At 26.8% G+C, this 22,656-nt stretch overlaps 5 protein-coding genes across 18 annotated transcripts; 3 read left to right on the top strand and 2 right to left on the bottom strand.

Annotated features, from left to right (window-relative positions):
• The first annotated feature begins 60 nt into the window (after nt 1–60).
• Nucleotides 61–4,853, top strand: LOC139986161 (protein broad-minded). Its single transcript, XM_072001273.1, has 8 exons — nt 61–1,748; nt 1,822–2,159; nt 2,247–2,443; nt 2,522–2,851; nt 2,939–3,258; nt 3,659–3,836; nt 3,916–4,131; nt 4,199–4,853. The coding sequence occupies exons 1-8, from the start codon at nt 73–75 to the stop codon at nt 4,304–4,306; spliced, it is 3,363 nt and encodes a 1,120-aa protein (XP_071857374.1). The 5' UTR covers nt 61–72; the 3' UTR covers nt 4,307–4,853.
• Aif (Apoptosis inducing factor) lies at nt 4,547–8,519 on the bottom strand. Its single transcript, XM_072001323.1, has 12 exons — nt 8,128–8,519; nt 7,343–7,632; nt 7,155–7,215; nt 6,908–7,068; nt 6,706–6,836; nt 6,446–6,621; nt 6,193–6,384; nt 5,912–6,105; nt 5,545–5,797; nt 5,262–5,446; nt 4,993–5,190; nt 4,547–4,898 (listed from the first exon to the last, which is right to left on the bottom strand). Exons 1-12 carry the CDS (start codon nt 8,216–8,218, stop codon nt 4,827–4,829), a joined length of 2,004 nt encoding a protein of 667 aa, XP_071857424.1. The 5' UTR covers nt 8,219–8,519; the 3' UTR covers nt 4,547–4,826.
• An 871-nt stretch (nt 8,520–9,390) lies between these two features.
• LOC139986196 (T-complex protein 11-like protein 1) lies at nt 9,391–14,381 on the top strand. 10 transcript variants are annotated; one of them, XM_072001360.1, is made up of 8 exons: nt 10,446–10,585; nt 11,347–11,460; nt 12,257–12,376; nt 12,493–12,787; nt 12,868–13,386; nt 13,469–13,653; nt 13,762–13,928; nt 13,995–14,381. In XM_072001360.1, the coding sequence occupies exons 2-8, from the start codon at nt 11,450–11,452 to the stop codon at nt 14,240–14,242; spliced, it is 1,545 nt and encodes a 514-aa protein (XP_071857461.1). In that variant the 5' UTR covers nt 10,446–10,585; nt 11,347–11,449; the 3' UTR covers nt 14,243–14,381. The 10 variants fall into 10 exon arrangements, with proteins under 10 accessions (XP_071857436.1, XP_071857461.1, XP_071857507.1 ...); XM_072001351.1 differs by having other exon boundaries at nt 10,479–10,685; XM_072001370.1 differs by having other exon boundaries at nt 10,483–10,640.
• Nucleotides 13,748–19,669, bottom strand: Rtel1 (Regulator of telomere elongation helicase 1). 2 transcript variants are annotated; one of them, XR_011799589.1, is made up of 13 exons: nt 19,308–19,669; nt 18,813–19,236; nt 18,471–18,726; nt 18,097–18,360; nt 17,716–18,026; nt 17,430–17,636; nt 17,187–17,349; nt 16,830–17,087; nt 16,523–16,762; nt 15,950–16,459; nt 15,686–15,830; nt 15,450–15,603; nt 13,748–15,371 (listed from the first exon to the last, which is right to left on the bottom strand). XR_011799589.1 is itself a non-coding variant. In XM_072001287.1 (12 exons), the coding sequence occupies exons 1-12, from the start codon at nt 19,438–19,440 to the stop codon at nt 15,524–15,526; spliced, it is 2,991 nt and encodes a 996-aa protein (XP_071857388.1). In that variant the 5' UTR covers nt 19,441–19,669; the 3' UTR covers nt 13,748–15,523. The 2 variants fall into 2 exon arrangements, 1 of the variants encoding a protein (XP_071857388.1); XM_072001287.1 differs by having other exon boundaries at nt 13,748–15,603.
• A 185-nt stretch (nt 19,670–19,854) lies between these two features.
• On the top strand, nt 19,855–22,525 carry Oscillin (glucosamine-6-phosphate isomerase Oscillin). Of its 4 annotated transcripts, none has more exons than XM_072001556.1 (6): nt 19,855–20,010; nt 20,687–20,835; nt 20,950–21,234; nt 21,310–21,668; nt 21,799–21,880; nt 22,226–22,525. In XM_072001556.1, exons 2-5 carry the CDS (start codon nt 20,712–20,714, stop codon nt 21,874–21,876), a joined length of 846 nt encoding a protein of 281 aa, XP_071857657.1. In that variant the 5' UTR covers nt 19,855–20,010; nt 20,687–20,711; the 3' UTR covers nt 21,877–21,880; nt 22,226–22,525. The 4 variants fall into 4 exon arrangements, with proteins under 4 accessions (XP_071857657.1, XP_071857675.1, XP_071857667.1 ...); XM_072001574.1 differs by lacking the exon at nt 19,855–20,010 and adding an exon at nt 20,033–20,056; XM_072001566.1 differs by lacking the exon at nt 19,855–20,010 and adding an exon at nt 20,248–20,470.
• The last annotated feature ends 131 nt before the right edge of the window (nt 22,526–22,656 follow it).

The raw sequence follows: 22,656 nt of genomic DNA, 5'->3' as shown, positions 1-22,656 counted from the left end.
TTCATTTACATGTCGAGTTACTCTAATTATCTAAACATGGTTGTATAGATAGAATTCATTTATTTTGCAAATATGGAAGGTGATATTTCTCCAAATCTTCAAAAGTGGATAAAAAGATGCTTGAAAAAAGAATTTGAAGCAAATATACAAAAATCATTGAGAGAAGATGTGGATAATATTAACATTGCTCAAAAGATTATACGTTCAAAAGAAATGTCCATTTTAGTGAATTCTATAAGAACTACAATCGTTGAACAATCTGCTTCAAGATCTACATCAACTCTACTCTCCGATTCGCGACCACAGTCATCCTCCTCTTGCATCAGTGATCAAACAAGTGAAGATTGGAATTCTCCATTAAATAACGATGAATGCTATAACGTTATTCTTGATAAAATTAATCAAAATAAACCTGCTCATGTAAGATTAGCTGGTTACGAAATTTTATTGAAAAGTGAGCTATCGAATTTAAATAATAATCCCATATGGGATACGCTTCAAAAAGCTTTATTAGATGGTCTTATAGATGAAAGTAGATCTATTTTTGAAGCTAGTTTACAGGTACACGCTAAATTGCTCTCTTGTTTACAATCGTATGATGTATATACTAATTTATTGAATGGTTTTAATGCTCAATACCACTCGCAAAAGACATTTGAAATTTTACCTACATTAATTTCTGGAATTAATTTTAAATTCTTTTTCCATGAAAGAATATTTCGTATCATACATCTAATACTTCGTTATCACGAAGAAAAGCTAAAAAGTGCAAGAAATCCTGATAAAACTATAGAACAATTGATAGAAGAATTTATAATATTTTTGAGTACACATGAATTTGGAACTGCAACACAGACAAAAACATTAAATGTACTGAATATTATTTCTGTATTAGAACCACGTGCTGATTGGAGTAGAAAATGGATTGTTAGTCTTGCTACTAGAAAAATATTTCTAACTGCTATAGGAAAATCACCAAATTTATTACAACAAATAATGCATTATGTACAAAGAGGACTGGAAGAGCCTCCTCATTCAATAGCAGTTTCTATTTACGATGATCCAATGGAAGTTATTATTAATGGAAGTACAGTGGAAACAGTAACTTATCTTCATTGTTTATGTTTTGTATCCCAACTCTGTGTTTATAAAGCAGGCCGTGAACTTCTAAAGGAAAATACATTTGACATTCCATTTTCAGTTTCTGGATTTTTAACTGCTTCTCTGAGAGCTTTAAATAAATTATCCATAGAAACATTAAGCAGTGTATATGATGTTTCTTGTTATGCTCTACAATTTATTTTAGACCAACCAACTATATTATATGATTATGAATTTTATCATATTGCACTATGTCATTTATCATCTTTTTCTGAAAATAACATTAATATATGGCCACATACATTAAATATTATTCTATGTATGTTAGACACAGCAGATGGTTCTACATTTCTTATCTCAGAATGCAAAGAACATACAGTAAATTTTGAAAGTAACATATCTAAATGTCCAGCTATGTTTATTATAATAATAGCATCAAATATGTTACGGCAACCTTTATCCATAATGAATGTAGAATATCTTGTTAAATTATTTGAAGTAATACAGAAGTTATTTAATGTATTTGATGCATATGAAATAATACAGTATAAAGTAGAAAAAGAATTTTATCCTGCTGTATCATATTTTTATAAGAAATTACATAAATCTTATTTTGAAAATGAAAATAAAGCTCAACAGATAAATAGGTAATTTAAATATATATGTCATGTATTTTTATTAGTTAAATATAGTATTAAGAAAGTAAAATTTTATTTATAGTGCAATTAATACATTATTACTTAAAATGGTATCTATACCATATGGATTGAAAAGTCTTGTTCAAGAATCATCAGTATTTCAAGAACTAATTGAAGGATCTACTGTACCTTTAAGAATGTCATGGACATCAATTGAAGTAGTTAACTTTGTATCATCTGCTGCCTTTTTTCATTTGGGGTATAATGTAATTGCTAATCTTGCACCCCATGTTTTATCTACCTTACTCTCAGAAACATGTAAAATACTAGAAGATCCACACTATTTTCATGACCCATGGGATCATGAAAATATTCAGAAATTTTTACATATACTAAAAATTTTTTCTCTTAATTTTAAGTGTAAGAATAATGATAAAAATTTTTCACTATATCATACTAATTTAATTTTAATTTATTTATATAAATTATTTATCTTTTATTTTATAGGTTTTTGTGCATTTATGTCAAATATAAAAGAATCATACAATAATGAAGAGCACAATTATCCACTTAATTTATTAGAATTATTTAATGATGCAATAAATTCTGAATCAAATTATCACTATTTAGGGCTTCTATCATTAAATATTGTAATTTGGAATTTGAATATTTGTTTATATCTATTAGAATTACTGAATTTTCAGGTAATACATCTACATGCTATAAGACTAAGATATTTTGATCTCTTCTTTTTTATATTTTTATGATATAAATCTTTCCAGAATATCTTGTTAGGATTTCAAAATTTTAATACAGAAGTAATAAGCGAAAAACTGAATACAAAATACATTGATGATTATACTTTAATACAACATAAAATTATATCTAAAACATATTTTGTTAAAAGTAAAGATGAAGAAGCTTCAGAACCAGAAGAATATAATTTACCAAAGTTACTTCCATTGGAATTAATCAAAGAAAATTCATTCTCAGAAACTGAATATGGCACAGAATTAGAAAGTTTACTTAGAGAAAATAGATCTGGATTATTAGATAATAATTGGGTCCAACAAATTAGAGAAGCGTATATAGCATCGCAAGATCCAATAAAGGTAAATACAGGTTTTCTACTTTTATTGGGTTCAGTTTGTTAAGTTTATCTTGTTATATTTTTATAAGATAAATTTTTTATTTACTAGAATACAGTATTAATTCAACTAGTTGATCAGATGCAGAAAGCAATTCCTACTTCAGAATGGGGAGAAATCTTTCAGTGGAAGGAAAACATATCATCAAACATAGATTGTTGGTTTTCAGAAGAAATACACGGAATTGATTTAGTTCTGTATTATGCAGAACAAAATGATGTTTTGAAAAATACAGTTGAAATGAAAGAAAAATTACAAGAATTTATAAATGCGTGTTATGCATTTATACAATATGAAAGACCAGCAAAATTTGATGGATTTGATTGGTTTTTATCAACAGTATTCATTATTTGTAAAGGAGATGTTGACAGGTACACACAAAATTACCAGTGGAAATTAAATTTTTGCATAATATAATTTTATATAAAAAACACAAACATTTTATAATTATTAAATAATTGTTTTATTTTCTACTATTGTACTTCATACACATATACCTCAGTTGACCGCGAATATACCCCTGGTAGCAATTTCTAAATGCTGTAGTATCTTAATAAATAGATCAGAAACTTTCTGAACAAAGTAATATTGAAATTGCTACTACTTTTTTGAGAAAAGATTATGGGGTAACTCTAGCTAGTCAATGTATCATCATTGGTAGGTCTCAGGTTGAAAACTTGGTCATCATTGCAATGATAATGCACATAAGACAACTATTTCACATCATTGACCTATATTATATTATGATATAATAGCATATGATAATTGCAGATGCAAAACATTTATTAGTCAATTAATTCAATTCCCAGTAATTCCGTTTTTATGGTGTAATTTGGGGAAAGTTGTGGATAAAAATATTAAAGAAGAATGTGCCACACAATATACATTTATGCAAATATTAGAAAGTATTGTTAGTAATGAACTTCCACATATCAAATTTGCACTTAAGGTATATATTGAAAAATAAATTTCATTCTTATTTGCCTTCCATCACAGATTATTATATATTAATTTATATTTCAATGCAGAATGCTTCTGGAGTGGATTGGTCTTTAATATGTAATTTAATGGTATCTCAATGTTTTTGGGGTATACTTCCATTGCCCCAAATTATGCATTTTTTCGCAATTTGTGTTTTGTTTTCGCCTGATTATATAATATATTATTGTGTATCACTTTTATATCATTGTCAATTTTCAATAATGGAAAGCACAACGAATGGAAAACTGTGGCCAGAACATATGGTATGTATCATAACACATATTAAATATAATGCCAACATATTGTATAATATCTACGTTATTTATATAGGTTTTGGATGATTATCAATGTCACAATTATATCAAATTTATGGATTCATTAGACAAAAGATATGGGAACAAAATTTTACCAAAATTTTCCGTTAAAGGATTTAATTAACAAGAATAAAATATAAAAATAGCAAAAGATTTCATTTTTTAATGAATATTCATTATATTAATAAAACAAGATAATTATATAAAAATATATAAATATATTAAATAATAAAACTACCTTTAAATATGTCAACACAAAACGACTTTTAAAACTATTATTTTGAAATAAATTTATATGTATGTATAAACGTTTTACATATACATAACTATTATTGGTATGATATAATATTAAACTCTGATTAACTAACAAAACATTTGCATTTATTTTCTAGTAAAATTCACATTTTGTAACTAGTTTAATAAACATATCTCATTGTCTATAAGAATGTTTTCATTTATTTTTATGGAAAATACTTTGTACGTAATATGTGCAATATTTATACAAATCGTATTTTATAAACTCAGGAATAAGATATCAGTTGTAGACTTTTGTTTTATTTGTAAAATGTTTTAGAACTGATAGATAAATAACCTTATGTACAATAATGACATGATATAGTCATATAGTTTTCGTATTAGTGGAATCAGTCATCATGAATAGTAAACAGTTTTGCTACTTCATTTAAATCATCATATTTTGTACCTCTTGCAAGCACCTGTAACAGATGCATATATAAAAGAAATATATCTTTTAACATATATTTTATAAACACTGAACTTTCTTCTGTTCTACACATTTCATGAACGCACCTGTCTAGCAATAGACATCCGATTAAAGATGTTCCAAAGAACTATGCCAACCACAATATCATCACGTAAATAAAAAACTACTCCTTTTCCAAAATCGTCATATTTTTTAGGTTCTTCCAGTGCGATTTTTGAATTATCGGAACATTTTGACTTATCTGTTTCTTCTAAGCTTGATTGTATTTGTGTTGAATTCAATTTCTGTGGTTTAAAAATACATAATATATAAATAAAATTAATTATGATTGTATTATTAGTATACTATTCATTACCTTCGTATCTGAAGATTGTGTGATTTCATTTGAACTATTAACAGATGTTATCGAAGCATCTGACTTCGTTGCTTTTACAAAAACTCCTACAGTTGGCAGTGATGAATCCACAATACCAATTGCTTCATATCCAACCTCTGGTCCTAAGTCGGACCAAAACATTGATTGATGTAGATATGGTTTTCCTAGTTAACACAGAAATATAGATTTTATCATTTATCACTTTACCTTAATTTTTATATTAATAATTAACATAGCATATATTGAGAAAATCTTAACTTACTTGCACCAGTCATATTTTCTCCTGCCAATCTTCCTGAGATTACAGCATGATCATGATGTTCTACTCTTCTTCTACCAAGTCTAATATCATAAAAGCAAGCTGCATCTCCAGCAACCCAAAGATTACTCCTTGCTTCTAATTCCGCATTAACAAGAAAACCGCCTATTTCAGGATCTGTTTCTAAATGTGAAGCTTTTGCCAAATCAGTATTTGGTTCAACACCTACTGCTACAATCACTTGATCGGCATCAATCTTTCCATGTAAACAAAAAAAAGAAAAAAAAAAAAGTATAATCACTCACTTATCAACAAACTACCACTTTCATTATTATTTTTATTTTTGTGTAGACATTTAAATAAAACGTACAACACGATTATCCGAAAGGACGAGCGATAATTGTCCACCTTTATAAGAATAATCTTCTACTTCAGAATTAGCAATACAATTAACACCTTCTAACATTGCTTTCTTTGTTGCCCATTCGCTTAGGTATTGTGGTAATACTTGATCCATTATAAATTTCTCTTTATATACTTGATATACTTTTCTATTATCAGGTACTAAATAATAATAAAATTAGTTATTATTTTATGTTAATAATTAATTAAACAATGGTATTAATGATAAAAGATGTAATAAAAACCTACAATTACGAGCCAATGAGCAGGCAAGTTCCGAACCAAGAAATCCTCCACCAATTATAACTGTATTTTTATACTTAGGATTATGCACAGCATCTTCTAAATCAAGAAAATCTTCTTTTGTTCTGAAGGTTACGATTTTATCTTTAAGTTCATCTTGCATTGATTCAAAAACTGGGAGATTTTTAGGTGATGCACCTATAAATATATTATAATGAAAATTGTATGTAAATTTTAAATATAAATTAATTATACTTACCAGTTGCAATAAGACACTTGTCATACTTTATTTCATAACCATCATCAAGCATCACAGTTTTGTTTGGAACATCAATTTTTGTAACTTTCCAACCTGTAGCTACAGCCACACCACCTTTATCAGATTGACTCAAATTAGTAATATCTGAATAAAATTCTGGTGGTTCATAAAATATGCTGTAAACATAATATATAATAAATTACTAACTATATAAAAATATAATAAATTTCTATTTGAATAAATGATCATTCAATTATTACCTTCTTTGAGCACCATTCCATTGCTTAAAAAGTAATTGCGCACTTATTTTTCTATCTCTATTATACCAAAGTTCTTTGGATAACGGAGGTCTCATATATGGCAAATCTCCTTCTTCTGTTATTACTAAAACCTAAGGAAAATACTGGTTATGTTATTAGATCCTAGTTCAGTAAATGAAGAAACAAAATTATTACAAAGCACCTTAGCTCTAGGATCTCTAGATTTAATAGACCTAAATGCAGAAAATGCAGCTGTTCCACCTCCTATTAAAAGATAAGGTATTTCTGAAGGGAATGAACTAGAAGTAGGTGGAGATTTAGTTTTTTCAAGTGATCTTCTAATTCTCCTTCCATTCTTTTTTCCTAAATATGCGACATAAACATAAATTAATCATGAACATCTACATTTAAAAAAACATTTTATAAGTACAAGCTCTTATTCAACTTACTCTTACTTACATCCTTTTGAGAATCTGTTTTTTTCATAGTAAACCAATTTGAAGAAGATATCTACAGAATATGTTTCAATGAAAATATTAAAAAGAAAGAAAAAAACAAAAAATTTATAATATTATAATCTGTTATAATCAAGAGTACAAATAAGACATGATACACAAAGAAATCTCTAGTACCATACCGCATATATTGTAACTCCTGCTATGAATAAAGTTGCTAATATTTTCCAATATGGCGATGAACGCTTCTTGTCATTTGGTTTCTTCGAATCATCTGGTTTTCCGCAAATTTCATAACAAGATGGTGGACAAGATGCATTAGGATGAGACTCACATATAGGGACAATTCTTTTTTGTTTGGAATAACTACTTTCAGGTACACATTCTTCTGGTTTTATGGTGGTCCCTGGAGGTTTAAATGCTTTATCATTTGTATTGCTACTATACCATAAATTATGAACACTAAATATTCCTAAAATCAGAAAAATATAATAATAGTTAATTTAAGAATAATTCTCATTAAACATTAATTTAGAAATTGTTTAAATATAAATAAAATTAGTAATTGTTTTACTGGAAGAAAAATAAGCATTATGAAATAATTGTAATTGAATAATATGCTCTACACAACTTCTAGGTTTCATTTAATAAAAGGATTTTTTTCATCGATAACATCATATGAAATAAATATATTGAAAAAATGTATACATTGTCTGACTTTGAGGTTATATCGCATGGTGTACTTTCAGATAAATAAACTGGATATAAATTGAACAGAATTGAAAAATCATTTGAATGTGTATATACAATTATAAGATCTTAATGTCAATGTTTGTAATTAAAATGTCAAATAAAAGATTTAACTTAATATCTAATTGGAAAATACTAATAAGCTCAGTAGCAGAAGAAAATTTGATATAAATTAAGAAAAAACACGTTTTTGAAAATTAAGTATATCAGTACTTACCAACATATTTTGAAGGTCGACAGTAGTGATTGGCATATGAATGTCTCGTAAGTTTTGGCAATCGTCCTATAACTCTACCGTAGCTTAACATTTTTGACGGGCCAATTTTGGCCTTACGCAATATGGAGGAAGCGCGTGTGGCCGGTTCTATTATCCACACGCACGACTGGAAGTCGCTCTATAGTTTTCCCTTTATACTTGAATGGCACAGGACACTCCATTACCAAATTTCTTTAGGAAACAACTTGTCGTGTTTACGATACATCGATTTTGAAACAATTCCAGAGAAATTTGTTATACAGCGGGAATAAAATTTGTAAATATGTTAAAATATTTATTACAATTTTAATTTAACGAATGACAGCCGCGCATACTCCACATAGATAATCGCGCAACTTCATGCTAATACAAATGAAGCATACAGAGCGTACATATGTACCTACCATTTAATTTTATCATCTGAAATATATATTTGCATTGTAACACAAAATTTAAAAAAATGTTTCTTACAAAAATTACATAGTTTTATAGGGAGCAATGAATAGCAAAAATAGTTTTATTGTGTGTTACAAAAGGTTAACGAGATAAAAAGACCAACTTTGTCTTTTTATTGAATGTTACATTTTGTTTGTTTATAAGTTATAGCCATTTCGAAGACAAATTCAACGATCTATAACACTAAGAATGTCACTAAGTATAATACTGATATGTCAGCGAAAATCGTATAAGCAAAGTTTTCTGCGTAAGTAATAAGTATAATGTGATGTTAATCTTCAACTCTTTAGAATTCTTCATTTGTTTTTCAACATTCCAGCGACATTTAAATAGAATTTAAATTCTCCTTTGTGACTTTCGCTGATCTTGAAGTATTTATATATACTGTTATAGCTCATTGAACCTGTCTTCAAAATGACTATATATGAATATATATACATGTACATATAACATAAATATGTGATTTTTTTCTTATAAATCATTATATTAAACTATCATTATTATTATATTACCTTAAATCTTTTCCTTCTCCTTCCTTGAGGATCAACAGAAAAGCTAACGTTAAAAATTGATAATACATATGTTTTTATTTATGTAAAAAATTTGAAAGAAATTTGTTTTTTTGAGTAATTTTATATATGAAGTGTGTTCTTAGTGTCAACATATCAAATGAATCTCAGGGATTCTTCTAATTTAATAGGGAAGCTTGATTCTGCTGCCAGTAAAAACCGCGCGATGAATCGACATTTTGAAAATTGTAAAAATTTTCTCGATTAACAAGTTATGGGATATTCTTATCAATTGGTCATAAGGAGGTATGTAATTAAATACTTAGGTAGTAAATACATATATACAAGTACGTGATCAACCGATTTCTTGGGAAGTCAAATATTTTCACCATTATAGGTATACATGATATACATATATATATATGATGATTTTAAAACACCTATGCATAAGTTTGCACATGTTCGTTTAATTTGGACAAATGAAACTGATTAATGAATAGAGAAAATAATTAAAAACGTTTTCTTTAACATGAAATAATATTATATTTTTGATAAGAAATTGTAATTATGTATAATAACAATTACATTAGCCATACTATATATAGTATTATGAATTGCAAGTTAATATGAATTGTTTAAAAAGTCGAAGGATAATCGTTAAATATACATTGTGTTTTTACTTACTTTTGTGTAAGAACATATTCTGACTAATTCATTTATTAGTACCTATACAACCTTTGTAAGATTCAAGGTGGACAACAGTGACTCATATTATTTCCGAAAATGGTTCGTCTGCACCTTGAAATTCTTAAGATCTGATGTATCATCATTATTATTGTAGCGACTTCACTATAGATATGAACTTCTCTGAAACCAAATTATTCAACTCTATATTTCCTTATTTCGTAAATCTGTATATTTGTATATATCTGTATCTGTATATTTCGTAATTGATTTTTTTTTGTAAATTTCAATTTATGGACTAGCTCAGTATGGTTTTTAATTCTTGGCTTATATTACATGCATATAGTTTATTACATATGTATGTGCATATGTTCTGTAATACGTAATATGTCTTGTCATTTATAAACAGTATCATTTTTAATTAAGCGTAAAATTACACTGTATATATTTTTTAATGCTATTGTGTTTAATGTCCTTAGTATTAAATGTATGAATAATGTACATATCTTTATTTCCTGAATGTATCATTTTATTGTTTGAAATAGTATGTAGAAGTATAAATATTTATAAAAGAATATAAAAGATAATTATGGTAATAATAAAAATAATTTTGCGAAAACTAAGAAATGACAATTTGCAGAGGACGCTACTGTCTTATATATTCTAAGTTCACTGTTGAGCATCAACCTAAAAAATTGTAAATACACAATTCGTAGTTGTTTGGAACAAAATTGATTTTTCAACATGACAATTTATATATAAAATTGCTGGTAAATTTATAATAGAAATGTAAATTGTATTATGTAAAAACATTGGAATGTTTTGGTAAAACATCAAGTCTAGATATTATTTCGACTTTCTAGTGAAAGTGTAAATATGTTTTCTCAATTAAATTGCAAATTATCAAATACAATTAAATCTAGAAAAAGGCACTTTCGTATTCTTTCGTTTCTAAATAAATAAATGGTAAAAAATAAGTTTATGTATACAATATTGCAAATTTAGTTTTGTTTGTAAACAGATCAGCATATACATGCGTTGTTTGATTGGAAAGTAAAAAAAATTGCATTCAGAAAAATATTTCGAGCGATATGCATAAATTATTATTTTTGATATAAAATATTTAGAATTGATATCAAAAATATTTATAAACTGAACTTTTGCGAAAAGTGCATTTTTTAAATAAAATATAGAAACTATGGTAAGTTTTAAATTCTAAATAAAGAATAGAAATATGTTAATCTATAAAAAACTTTTGTAAGTATACATATAGTAATTTTATTTAGTTTTTATTTTACAGACAAATATTTATAATGGTTTTGTATTTAATATACATAGTATAAAATATTTTAGTAAATAACATGAAATATATTATAATCAATAATTATTTTAATATCGTATATTAAATATGTAACAGATATATGTGTAAATCTGAGATAGGTTATTAAAAAATAGAAATATTATATCAGTTTTTTAAAATCAAATAAGGAGGGTTGTTCTTATATGCACCTTGTGAATGTTCTTTTTATAGACAAAGTTTGACCTCCTTGTCTTCAATATCTATTGCATTTAAGTGCCAGCTGTTTCTCAGTGCTGATCATGCTACAACAAAACAGTTAAATCAAAAATTAATCATGCCAAATAGGTATATTTTTCATATATTTATAAAACATTTTAATCACATAGTAAAGAATATATGATAATTATATGAATTACTATATTTATTATCTAATTATAAAATATCTGTTTATTAAGAAAACTATTTTTGGAGGCAAATTTAAATTTTACGAGGTGGAATAATAAAATATTTCTTTTTTACAATATATCTGATTTAAGGAAATATTATTCGACACATTATTTTTCAATTTTATTTCTAAAGACAAGATTATTATGATAATTATATGTTGAATTATATGAAACACAAATTTTTTATTATTTATATTGCTCAAAACAAATTTACATGTTTTTAGATATTGTTAAACATATGCTAAAATGGTACATATTTTGTTAGGAATAAAATTTTGGTTAGTGCTAGAGTAATGTGGGGTATTACTCTTTGCTGCCTCTTTATTAGTTGTTAACTTTGATATTCAATGGCATTGTTAGATTTTATTTCTGGTATTTTGTTTTAATCGGTGCACCTTTGTATAATCTGAGATCTGTAGTGTTATTTATGTAACTGTTTATTAATTTTAATACACTAATTATAATTTTATACGTAATAATTATTGTGTGTTTTATATTAATCAAATGGTGAATATTAAGTATAATATTTAACAGTAAATAATTAATATTGTTTTATTGTTTATATTTTACAATGTGCATTGTTTTTTATTATTTGTTATGTTATTTATTGCTATAGACTAATGGTATTTTCAAATGGTATGAGTTTGTATGTGTGTTATCACAATTAAATTTTAATAATACATATTATTATATAGGAATCAAAAAATGGAAAACAATGAAGAACAAAAATCCAATATCAATGAAGCTAGCACATCTGTACCTGTAGATTGTAAATCTGATTCTCATCTTGAGGCAGAAGAAGAAAATGCAAAGGGGTAAATTATTATTTTTTTAGTTGAAATATAATATGATTATTTTCTTAATTTATTCATCAATAAACGTGTTTAGATTTTATATTAATATTTTTTGTAATTAAATGTGTATCACACAGGCAAAAAACACCAAATTTTGTGGTAGGTGGATTAATAGGAGCATCACCACCAAAATTTGTTTCTCTCGAAGAAATCATAAATGCTGCAAATGGCATGAAAAATATGGCATTAGCACATGAAATTGCGGTGGATAAAAATTTTCAGTTACAAAAACTTGAACCTGATGATGGCACAATTCACAGAAAAGTAAAAGAAATTATGCATAAAGCTTTTTGGAATTTATTAGCAGAGCAATTAGATGAAGATCCTCCAAATTATACACAAGCATTGGTTTTACTAAAGGAAATTAAAGAAGTAGTATATTTATATGGATTTTATAAAATAATGTATGATTTCTGTATCTACATATGTTCAATAATTTTTCTTTTTTATAGACATTAGATGAACTAGTATTACCACATCATGCAAAAATTCGAGAAAATTTAAAAGAAGTACTTGATGTGGATTTAATTAAACAGCAAGCAGAAAACGGTGTTTTGGACTTCCATCATTATGCACAATATGTGATATCCATTATGAGTAAAGTTTGTGCGCCAGTAAGAGACGAGAAGATTCGAGAACTTAGTCAAAAAACGCATGTTATTGAAATATTCAAAGGAATAATGGAAGTACTGCAATTAATGCGACTTGATTTGGCAAATTTTACCATTACTATGATGAGACCAAATATAGTTGCTTCAAGTATTGAATACGAGAAAGCCAAGTTCGCTGAATTCTTAAAAGTTAATACAAATGGTCTACAATTTACAGAAAAATGGTTGTTGAGGCATTTTGATCCAACAAATGTTATGAGCAGTTCATCTGACATTAATGCAGCTCGCCAGCTTACCCATTGTCTTTTAACTGAAGCGTATCTTGATCTTCTAGAATGGGATTTTAGTCCAGATGCAGAAGTATATTTATGTTAATAATATAGTCAATCTTCGGTTATTTGAGTTAATAATAATACAAATTTTATTGCCATCTGTTTTACAGACTTTGATGCTTGATCAAAGTAGATTACTGGAATTGCGTGATAAGACCAGCAGATTAAGCATTATAGGATCTGTAATATTGCTAGTAAATAATACAGTAGGTGCACCAATTCATGGTGTATCAAATTTTAAGAAGAATATTAAACAACATCTTAATGTGTTGTTAGATTCTGTACATTCAAATAAGTATGTATATAATAACATCTGACACACACACACACACACGCACGCACACGCACACACACGCACACACAAGTAGTCATAAATTAAATTTTTCATCTTAACTATTATTAGGGATTTGGAAACTGTAATGCCAAATATTGTATTACAAGTAAAAACAGAGCTGAAAACGACATTGCAAGAAATCAATGCTGCTTCCTTATCTCCAGAAATAGAAACATTATTAGAAGGACAGATATTGGATCTCATCAATCCAGAACATAAAATAAGGCATCTTATAAGTAAGTATTGTATGGGACCTATAAAATTTATTTTATATCTTATTTATTTTGTATACCTTTCTTTAGATTTAAGAATTCGGCAATTTTTACAAAAAATAATATTATCTCAATCTACGGCACCACAACAAGTTCCACCTGGACTTTCATCACTACAAGAAGAATTAACAGCTATAGTAGCTCAATTTTTGATACTTATTTCTCATAATCGAAGTGTATTTGGAGAATATTATCAAGAAATCATTACTAATGCACTTATTAAAAAAGAAACTGAAAGTAATAAAGATATGAGTGCAATTCATAGCATGGACTTGTAAAGCAATTGAGATTTTAATCAATTTTTGTAAGGGAAACATATTTATGTGTTCATAAAATAGCACATTAATTAAAAAAATAAGTGACATATATATCTTAAAGTAACAATTTATTTGTTTTCATACGTTAAGTTTTCTAACACACACACACACACACACACACACACAAAAAGAATATATATATTAAAAACATAAAAACAAAAACGTTATACAGAAAAAGTTCTGATATTGATGTAAGTTATAAATGACACAATTAATTGTACGAGTGAAAAATACTTATAAAAAGGAAAAAAACAATTTTCACATATATTGCAAATAGTAATTATTTGTTTTTAACTATATGCAATCACTATTTTACATACAAGTTAACTGTAACTTAATCTTTACTTTGTAGTTGCATATTATGATGAGCTGCAACTTATTTTTTATATTTGATGCTTCAACATGATTTCCAAATGTTATTTTAAATATTGTATTCAAAATCTATAATGAAAAAATATGTAACATATTTGTATATACATGCAAAAATTAAATTAATTCATAACTAAATTTTATTGCATTTTTTGAAATCACTAAAATCATTTTAAGTTTATTTATTACATAAAATGTAATTCATAAATTGCTATATAGATTCTGATATACATACAACATTTTATTTTTTTTATAAAAACACATATTTCCGTATTTTTACTAGAAAACTTATATTATAACTTATATTTATTGTATATTATACAAATGGCTTTTGAATATCAAGTAACAAACATTCACTGCTGAAATATAAGTTCTTTATAACCATAATAATATATATTTATTTACACGATCCTATTGCACAAAGATATTTTCTAAAACTTTTCCAAAAAAATGTTGAACAAATTCAAGATATATTGTTGAACCATTCTATAGAATTTTGAAGTATGTTTTGCAAAAATCATCATGTTAGTTCAAAACGACGTTACTTCTAAAATAATGAAAAATTGTCAGACAACACAAGATTTGTGACTACAACCTTAGGCTACACTAATATACAAAAACCAGGATGATCTTAAGCTAAAATGATCTCGCTTCAACATGATCTTGAATTTATAAGATTGTTACAAGTATCCCAGGGGTTGTGAGAACTTGAAGATGTAGACTCAGGAAATAAATATGAATCTATATTAATCTAGATATGGGTAAAGCTATAAAATATGTGTAATTCGTTAATACTTACTTGTAACGTGTTTTTAATAATAACTCTTTATATTAAAACGTTATGAATCTTTGAATTCTTTTCTATGTTTACTGTTACGTTTGTGTATTAGTGATCAAAGTAATATGATTTTCAAATACAGAAATGTGTTGCTTCTTTACAAAATATTTAAAACCTAGAAATTGTGTTAGATCAATAAGGGATTATAATATCACACAACTGATCTACACATATATTTATTAATATATATAAAATACCTATAAATAAATGAAGCAATTCCTTATTAGGGGAAAATAGATTTTGAAGTATTTTTAACAATTCTTCCAGATTGCCTGTTCTTGTATAGTCCTGTATCATTTTTGCAAATATTTTATAATCAGCTTCTGATAAAGATCGTTTTACCTAAGGAATGTATTATATGCAAAGTTATTGTAATATAAATTTCTTGTTAATTAAATTTTTATTCATTATGTATATTTATAATTAATCATAATTAGTCATAATCGCAGATGATTACTTACTTCCTTTAAATATGCTTTGCCTAAAGCTTTTTTATCAGTTTCTTCATTATTAGTTTCTTCAAATATTTGTTGAGAATATGTTGTATTGTCTGTATGATCCCTATTTACACATGAAGAAGTTGAAGCACCAGATAAATGTTCATTAAATTCTATTGGTAATATCTTTATTTTTCTTTTTTTTGTGGCAGGTTCACTGCTATTTTTTGTTAGTTCACAAGTGGTATAATCACTTCTTAATTTACAATTGCTAAAATTAATTACAGGCTTTGATTCTGTTTTCAAAAGTTCAAACAAGTTTCTTTTTTGTGTTTCAACCAATTGTTTACTTTTCTCATCTTTCTTAGTATAAGAATCGATATTGAAGTTATCTTCAGTTGAAGGGGTTTCAATTTTTTGCTTCAAAGTAGCTTTTCCGGTGCGAGACACGGTTGTATCAAATGATGCTGATATTGCTGGTAATGAAACATAACTACTTGTAAATTGTACACCAGGCATGTTCGGTTGTGGAAACTGAAAATAATTATAAAATAGTAATACTTAAGTATGTTTCCTCTTTTATAAAGTTAAACTTACAGTGTGTCCTGCATATCTGAAAAAATCTTTTAGCTCTTTCATAATAATACCAAAAGAGGTAAAATTTTTTATATGAGGTCTGAGCCAAGCAGATAAATGTTTCTTAAAACTTGGATTATCAAATCGACAGTCACAAAGAATTATAGCTCCGTAATCATTTTTATGACGTATGATGCGGCCAATGGCTTGGTTAACAGCTCGTGATGCTTCAAGCTGGTACCATTGTTGACCAGACAAAGCCTGAAGAGGAATAAGATGCATAAAATTAACATACTTGATGAATGTTTAATATCTCAATTCTAATTACCTCTTTATTTTGTTTTTTCATTTCTTCTAAATACCGTTGTTTTAATATAACTCTCGGATCTTTTAAAGGTGGAAATGGAAGACCTGTAATTAATACAGCTCTTCCATTTGCATTAGCAAAATCAAGCCCTTCACTCACTTTACCCCTACAAACTGCCATAAAAATAGCACCTTTGCAAGAGGGATCTTTAATTTTTTCGTAATACTCATTCATAACATTTATAAAACCATCTCTGTACTGAGGTTCCACATATATAGGCTGATAAATATAAATAAATAAGTTTTACTATCTTAGTTATAATATATAGCTATAATCATTTGAATATTATTGAAATTAAAATTAATTAAAGGTAATTACTTTACGATCTGCAATTTTGGTCCACAAACCTGTAGTTTGCCATTCTTCTTTACACTTTTTCATTATTGGGTATGAAGGAAAGAAAACTAATAGACCATGAGGAATAATACAACTAAAGTTAAGTACTGTTCGCCCAAGAGATGCTATGTATTTTGGATCATTTCTAAAACACAAATTATGTTTTCTAGATGATGTATTATGAAAGGGATTATATATTACATACAATATATTTAATAAAAATACCTTGTATTAAAAGAAGAATTTAATGAATAACCATCAGGTCCTTGACTAAGGACACCAACACAAATTTGATCTCCTTTCACAATATGCGGATTTTCTAATTGAAGTTCAATTGGTATTCCAAGTTCAGATATGAAAGGTTTCAAAGGAGATAATGTACCACTTGTTAATATTATTGAACGCACACCTTGGTCCATTAGTTGTTGCATACTTGATTATTGTAATTAATATACAAATACATCAATACAGTCTATTCAAAATTAAATGCAGTAATAAAAGAAAGATTTACCTAAATCCAGGACTAAAACACCAATAACTGATAACTTTGCCTTCATTCTTTTTAAGTATTTTTCTTGTTTCCCAAACTTCATTTTGTTTTGTTTTTTTCTGTTCTTCTAATTGAATGTACACTTTATAACATTGTTTGATTTTTTCTCTATAGCGTGGACTATTACCACTGCTAAATACAGTTTTTAATAGGTCACTGAATTTCTGAAGTGCATGACCTTTTCTTGTAAATGGAGAAGTGCTTGTAGTTGTTAAGTAAAAAGCAATTTTCTCTAACTTCTCTATTACAAGTTGTTCTCTGCCATGAGTTAACTGTTGAATATATTTATTATTTTTATCTACTTTAGAGAATTATACAAATTAGAAAATATTAATTATGTACTTGTGCCTTTCCTAGTAATTCAAAAATGTATCCACCAGGAAATGTATCTCCCTCATTGCGTTTTAGGATTTCTATAGCATCAATAGCTTTCTCTAATTCCAGAAACATAGCTTTTAAAATACATAAGTCATCCGCAGTAAAATCTTTTACAATATTTCCTGAATTTTCCATTGAAAAATCATTTTCTTGTTCAATATTACTAGCCATATCTTCCATTACAGCTGTTATTTCATCAATGCACATTGCAATATCTGTACTACATATCTACAGAAATTTTATATAGAATAATTTCTATATATATTTTACCAACTTAATTTCATTCAATTTTTCTTACATTGATAATAATTGCTATTAAATATAAATTAATTTAATACCTGTAATGATGCTGCTTCTTCACATGTTTTCTCAATATTGTGTGCTTCATCTAAGAGAATAATATTATTTTGGATATCTATACCTTGTGTCTTTCGTGATTTTGAATCCAATAAGTAATTATATGGCATAAAGGTAATATCTGCATTCTGTTTAAGTTCCCTGGACAAAAAGTATGGACAACATTTAAATTTTTGTCCAGCTTTTACTAAGTCTTCTATATCAAGTACTTCTTGTTTAAAAAGAGGATCATCCTTCCTAAAACATATATTTCTTTATCAATATTTTTTGTTAACAAAAAGATTTATCAAATTTATTAAATATTAACGTTACAGTTTTTTTACCTGCTTTCAACATTATTGTAATAGAAACATGTCCTAGATTTGATTTTAGAATGACACATATATATTTTGTTTGAACTACTAGTTTCTTTGGAAACTTCTGGATGAATACAAAGCTGATCTCGAGATCCCAAAACAGCTGTGCTTACATGTTTATAGGAAGTTCTTTTTAATTCTTGCATCGCTTGCGAAAGTTGGGAATGAGTTCTAGATGCATAGATAATTTTTGGTGGTGCCCAACCTAAATTACTAGTAGGCTCAGAATCTCCTGTTCCTTCTTTAAGTCCATTATTCAATTGTTTAAAAAAATGTCCACCAAAATCAGGCTTCTCAATTGCACCTATTAATGATTGTGCCTGTAATTGAGCTTTCTTTGTTAATAACCAACTTAAAGAAGAACACAGAAGACTGAGTGTTTTCCCCGTGCCTACAACATTTCTATGAATTAGTTTTAATATTTCTTAACTAATATATAATAATAAAAAGAGTGAATAATACCAGTTGGAGATTCCAAAACACCATTTTTACTGTTTTGAAGACATTCTATCACTTTTACCATATATTCTTCTTGTATCGAATATGGTTTAAAAGGAAAATTTACAATAACGTTATTAATTGTCACGTCTGGCATTGCAACGTTACAAATTTTATGCAATGTACACAAAAATTAAGATTTTCATAACATAAGAAATGTGGATTTCTCAGTTAGCATTTATAGAAACATCAAGATCACATTCCCGCCAAATTCTGAGCTACTTTGATATTAAATTACATACACTATTAAAGTATTTACTTACATACATATGTATGTATAAGCACTAACTGATACTAAGTATACAATTTATATTTGTTCTGATACATATCTATTACATATAATTAACTTTTCTTTCTAAAATTATAATAAAAAGAAAATAATAGACGAAATATATATTTCGTTTATTAGATTTCGAAGAAAGAAGATATATATGTAATAGAGGTATATAATAAATATTTTATTTTCGATTTATCAGCTAGTTTATTTTGTATAAGAATCTATTTTCAAGTATTAACAACATCTATAAGTGCAATATATATTAAATCTTTTGCTAAGTAGTAAAGGCTCGAGATTAGGCCATTCGCATTAGTGGCATCAGTCGAATGTCAGCTGATTTCATGTTTGACCAACTACTGTAAGAGTAGGTAATTCTTAATTTTTCTTCAGGTTAGTATACTTCTATCATCTTTCATTTTTTGGTTTCTTGCAGCAAGTATAAATTATTATATGTCAGGGTTGTTGTAGCATTCGAATTTATAAAAATTACTAACGTATTAAAATTTATTAGTTAGAAAGATTTAATATTTGTTTTTTAAAGAGTAATGACTATTGGTTATTGACCTTTAAAATAAATTACCGAAGTCCATTCAACATTCCTGCATTTGAAACATGCGCACCACATACGACATAATAAATATGTATTCGAAATAAGTTTTTGACAGTGATAAAATATATATCTACTGAATACATTTGCGTTTACTTCAAGATTTTAAAAATAAAGATTAATAGGGAGAAAAGACCGGAATACAATTTTTATATAAAATTTACTTTAATCAAATGAAATATTTCATGTAAAGATAAAGATAATATAAAACTTGAATCTGAAATTCTGTGATCTCAATATTCTGTGTGTTCAGATAAGTTCTTTGCCATAACGATATCTCTGCATATATACTCGCATAAATATATTATCGAGAACTGATAAAACTATACTGTGCATATTTATATAATTAATTGAAATGTTAGTCATATTATTGAAAAATTATATTTCATTTTTATAAATTATTAAAATTTTTTCGATATATATTTTCTGATTGTGTCTACAATTTTATAATTTTTTCAGTGTTCAATTACAACATAATTGTAAAATGCGTTTAGTAATCTGTGATACAGTGGATTATGTGGCAGAATGGTCTGCTAAGTATGTTTTAAAAAGAATTAATGATTTTCAACCAAATGAAAACAAATATTTTGTTCTTGGTCTTCCAACAGGTATGTATTACTGTATAGATTATTATCTTTCATGTATTACAAATAGAAAAGTATGTATGTCCATTAACAATGATTATGGGCAATAAATTTACAATGGTTGATTATCATCTTTAGGTGGTACTCCTTTAGGGATGTACAGAAAACTTATAGAATACTATAAAGCAGGAAAAATTTCCTTCAAGTATGTAAAAACCTTTAATATGGATGAATATGTTGATTTGCCCAGGGACCATCCAGAATCTTATCATTACTATATGTATAATAATTTCTTTAAACATATAGATATAGATCCACAAAATGTACACATTCTTGATGGTAATGCACCTGATCTTATAAAGGAATGTGATGATTTTGAAACTAAGATTAAAGAAGCTGGTGGTATTGAATTGTTTATTGGTGGTATGTAATTTGTAATATAACAAATAAGTTCATATAAAAAATTATTTGGATACAAAACAAAATGTTGTCTTTCAGGTATTGGCCCAGATGGTCATATAGCTTTCAACGAACCAGGTTCATCTTTAGCATCACGTACAAGAGTAAAAACTTTGGCACAAGATACGTTAGAAGCTAACGCAAGATTCTTTGGAAATGATATTTCTAAAGTTCCTAATCAAGCATTGACTGTTGGTGTTGGCACAGTGATGGATGCCAAGGAAGTAATGATTCTTATCACAGGATCTCATAAAGCATTTGCTCTTTACAAAGCAATAGAAGAAGGAATTAATCATATGTGGACTGTATCAGCTTTTCAACAACATCCCCGTACAATAATTATTTGTGATGAGGATGCAACTCTAGAATTACGTGTGAAGACAGTCAAATATTTCAAGGTATAAAATATAAATTTTCTACAATTTTAAAAACTTTTGTTTAAAATATTTGAAAAGCAAAAATTTTAGAGATATTTGTATTCTAATTGGAACTTAATTCATAACTTTTGAATTTGTATGATATATGCAGGCTCTTAGTGCTACACATCAAAAATTGATTGAAGAAGATGGAGATGCAATCCTTCGTCGTTCAATACAAAACAGTTAAAATGGTAGTTATATTTTTTAACATTGCATAAATATGGATTACACGTCTGTATTTTTGTTTTCTGTTTCTTTTTAAATTAGAGCAAATTGAGAATTCTGCACTCCTTATTTTGTTGCTTATTACAAAAACATTACATCTTTTCTTTATGTTGTTTATATAATTAATCTACATTAATAATGTCTATTAATTGTTTAATAGCATTCAACAGTTTAATAATAATTTATTAATGGTATTGTATTACAGAATATTACTTGTAATGTTATAATTTCATTATATAATGAGTTATCTAAAAAATTATTATAAATCGTTTTGTTGTTATGATAAATTGTAAAATGTGTTATTTTTACAGAATTTATGAAATATCCACAGGAAACTGATTGATGAAAATGGAAAAATATCGATTTAAAATAATATAAGATATTGTTATACATATATGAAAATATATAAAGTCTCGCATAAAAAGAATTTTGATGGATGTGACGAACTTTACACGGTGTACGTGTACATTATGCGAAACAATTGATATGAAAACTTTATATGATATATACACATTTGTTTCAATAAAGCACGAGTTATAGTATTGTTATTGTTTCATATTTTTGTATCAGTATATTTTTTCATAAATAAACTTATGCTTTTTGTCACAAAATTTTTATCATATACTTACCTTTCCATTCTATGAAATGAACTGTGACATAATTAAAAGAATATTTGTAATTAACAAGTGTGTCTAAACGTGTAGAAGGAAAACATAAACTTTAAATAAAATAATTTTTAAGA

This window comes from Bombus fervidus, chromosome 1, assembly GCF_041682495.2.
Source record: "Bombus fervidus isolate BK054 chromosome 1, iyBomFerv1, whole genome shotgun sequence".
In the NCBI taxonomy this organism is placed as follows: domain Eukaryota; kingdom Metazoa; phylum Arthropoda; class Insecta; order Hymenoptera; family Apidae; genus Bombus; species Bombus fervidus.
The sequence above is the reverse complement of the archived record's forward strand: the minus strand, read 5'-3'. Positions and strand labels throughout refer to the sequence as shown.

Excerpts from the sequence above, each read along its gene's own strand:
- LOC139986196 (XM_072001335.1), top strand. The coding sequence starts at position 9,406 with ATGGGATATTCTTATCAATTGGTCATAAGGAG. Across the intron at positions 9,438-12,256 it reads TATCAATTGGTCATAAGGAG|GAATCAAAAAATGGAAAACA; the intron begins GTATGTAATTAA and ends ATTATTATATAG. Across the intron at positions 13,929-13,994 it reads TAAAATAAGGCATCTTATAA|ATTTAAGAATTCGGCAATTT; the intron begins GTAAGTATTGTA and ends ACCTTTCTTTAG.
- LOC139986161 (XM_072001273.1), top strand. The coding sequence starts at position 73 with ATGGAAGGTGATATTTCTCCAAATCTTCAAAAGTGGATAAAAAGATGC. Across the intron at positions 2,444-2,521 it reads TAGAATTACTGAATTTTCAG|AATATCTTGTTAGGATTTCA; the intron begins GTAATACATCTA and ends AAATCTTTCCAG. Across the intron at positions 3,837-3,915 it reads ATATCAAATTTGCACTTAAG|AATGCTTCTGGAGTGGATTG; the intron begins GTATATATTGAA and ends ATTTCAATGCAG.
- Oscillin (XM_072001556.1), top strand. The coding sequence starts at position 20,712 with ATGCGTTTAGTAATCTGTGATACAGTGGATTATGTGGCAGAATGGTCT. Across the intron at positions 21,235-21,309 it reads TATTGAATTGTTTATTGGTG|GTATTGGCCCAGATGGTCAT; the intron begins GTATGTAATTTG and ends GTTGTCTTTCAG. Across the intron at positions 21,669-21,798 it reads AGACAGTCAAATATTTCAAG|GCTCTTAGTGCTACACATCA; the intron begins GTATAAAATATA and ends TGATATATGCAG.
- Rtel1 (XM_072001287.1), bottom strand. The coding sequence starts at position 19,440 with ATGCCAGACGTGACAATTAATAACGTTATTGTAAATTTTCCTTTTAAA. Across the intron at positions 19,237-19,307 it reads TGTTTTGGAATCTCCAACTG|GCACGGGGAAAACACTCAGT; the intron begins GTATTATTCACT and ends GAAATGTTGTAG. Across the intron at positions 15,604-15,685 it reads ATTGCTTCATTTATTTATAG|GTTTTAAATATTTTGTAAAG; the intron begins GTATTTTATATA and ends CACAATTTCTAG.
- Aif (XM_072001323.1), bottom strand. The coding sequence starts at position 8,218 with ATGTTAAGCTACGGTAGAGTTATAGGACGATTGCCAAAACTTACGAGA. Across the intron at positions 5,447-5,544 it reads AGAAAATATGACTGGTGCAA|GAAAACCATATCTACATCAA; the intron begins GTAAGTTAAGAT and ends TGTGTTAACTAG. Across the intron at positions 4,899-4,992 it reads GGATGTCTATTGCTAGACAG|GTGCTTGCAAGAGGTACAAA; the intron begins GTGCGTTCATGA and ends CATCTGTTACAG.